This window comes from Triticum dicoccoides, chromosome 7A, assembly GCF_002162155.2.
Source record: "Triticum dicoccoides isolate Atlit2015 ecotype Zavitan chromosome 7A, WEW_v2.0, whole genome shotgun sequence".
Taxonomy (NCBI): Eukaryota; Viridiplantae; Streptophyta; class Magnoliopsida; order Poales; family Poaceae; genus Triticum; species Triticum dicoccoides.
Window position 1 is genome coordinate 115,197,923 of NC_041392.1, and position 2,129 is coordinate 115,200,051.

At 50.0% G+C, this 2,129-nt stretch overlaps 1 protein-coding gene across 1 annotated transcript in view; it reads right to left on the reverse strand.

Moving 5' to 3' along the window:
• Nucleotides 1-935, reverse strand: part of LOC119330590 — a 14,029-nt gene extending 13,094 nt beyond the window's left edge. Inside the window, exon 1 of the mRNA XM_037603703.1 lies at nt 799-935. Within this exon, the coding sequence (XP_037459600.1) occupies nt 799-867 (69 nt within the window). The 5' untranslated portion in view covers nt 868-935. The remainder of the gene's footprint in view (nt 1-798) is intronic.
• Nucleotides 936-2,129: the final 1,194 nt, after the last annotated feature.

Genomic DNA, 2,129 nt, shown 5'->3' on the forward strand with positions numbered 1-2,129 from the left:
CCCCTATAAATAGAGGGGTGAGGGGAGGGCAGCCGCACCACCCTCCAAGGCGCAGCCCTCCCCTCCCCAACACCTCTCCTCCTCCGTTGTGTGCTTGGCGAAGCCCTGTCGGAGTACTGCTTCTCCACCATCACCACGCCGTCGTGCTGCCGGTGGAGATGTCTGCCTCAACCTCTCCTTCCCTCTTGCTGGATCAAGAAGGAGGAGACGTCTCCCGTCCCGTACGTGTGTTGAACGCGGAGGTGCTGTCCGTTCAGCACTTGGTCATCGGTGATTCGAATCACGTCGAGTACGACTACATCATCACCTTGCAAGCTTCCGCACGCGATCTACAAGTGGTATGTAGATGCTAACTCTCTCCCTTGACTCGTTGCTTAGATGAACTCATAGATGGATCTTGGTGAAACCGTAGGAAAAATTTTAATTTTCTGCAACGTTCCCCAACAAATCCCACATCCTGTTGATCGGGCATGGCGCTGGCCGGGGTGCCGCTGGAGAACGATGGAGAAGACAACCACGCTGCACCTGACACCCTCTCGTCGGGCAGCACCACCGGCGCCCATTTCACCTCACGACCGACCATGCTAGTTCCCCCCCCCCATGCCGTTGCACGAAAACACACCAAAATCCCTCTTCTAGACTTGCAATTCCCTCACGGAATCGTGATTCTTCAACAAATTATGAATCCTATACTGCAGAAAATGGACATCCGCAGCTCGATTTCGCCTCGCGTACACGCAAATGGGGGGCGATTTGTGTGGGTGGAGCGGAGAGAGTGGAAAAGGGGCCGTAGCTCACCCCATCAGTGAGGCGCGCGGACTCTGGAGGGGCGCCGCCGAGCATCTCGCTGCGGGCATCGACGAGCATCTCGTCGCCGGCGACTTCCGCCCCGGAAACCTTGGGTGTGACCGCCCCCGTGATGCGGCTTCCTTCCTTTCCCGTTCTCTCTCTGTGTCTATGTGCCGTTGGGTGACCTCTAGAAAGAAGTAGAGCCTGGGTCCACATTCTGGAGAGTTAAAGAAAAAAATAAAAAGAAAATAGAAAACAGCAGCACACCGTGTATAGTCACTGTTTTCTGTTGATTTGTTGGGCAATTATCTCTGCTTAATTAATCGATAAGACAAATCTTTTGCCTCCATTTCGAAAAAACTCCTTTCCTACACAAAAAAGTATTAAAAAAAATGTGTCTGAGGATCTGGACAAGTAACTCTTCTTCCTTAATATGCTCCTTTTCTTTTTGAGAAAATGAGCTCCGCTGTTAGAATAAGATACAAAAAATATATATTTTTCTCAAATCCTTGGGAAAACAAAAAATGCAAAAAGAAGAAAGTAAACAAATGTATATGAATATTATTTTTTCATAAATCCTCTACACAGTGAGGGTAGAGCATGCTTGATTTGTGTTTGCGAGCATGGTGGAAAACGGCGGTGTTATGGTGCTCGTATGACACATAGTGAGGGTAGAGGATTCACGGGGGGAGTTTCCCCCTTCCGACCAAGCAAAAAAAGTGTAGTTTGAGAAAAAAATGTTTGTAAAAGAACATGTAGTTATACTCCGGGGGACAACGTTTGCAATTGCATGACTAGTTGTTGCCCTCTCTTATTGTCACCCTCTCCGGTAAAAACAAAGTCCCCTAATTGCAACTAAGTTGGAAGACACTAAGTTCCGACCATGCTAGAAAGACATGCGGTTGCATGAGTATAGTTGGGCATGCAAACTGGGCCCCATGTCGCTCAATGCTGCCCTAGTGCGGGACAAGCAACTAGGCCCCATGTCTCTTGACGTTGTTCCCTTTCGACAAAACAAATGCCCCCCTAGTTGCAACCAAGTTAGAAGACATGCAGTTGCGTGCCTAGTATGGGACATGCAACTTGCCCCCAATCTCTCTCGACGCCGCTCGCTTCGACAAAACAAAAGTCTCCTCTCCCCCTAGTTGCAACCAAGCTAGAAAACATGCAATTGCATGTTTGGTGTGGGACATGCAACTGGGCTCCCCATGTCTCTTGACGCCGCCCCCCTCTGACAAAACAAAGCCCCCCTAGTTGCGACCAAAGCTAGAAGACATGCCGTTGTGTGCCTGGTGTGGGACATGCAACTGGTCCCCATGTCTCTTGACGCCGCCCCCTCC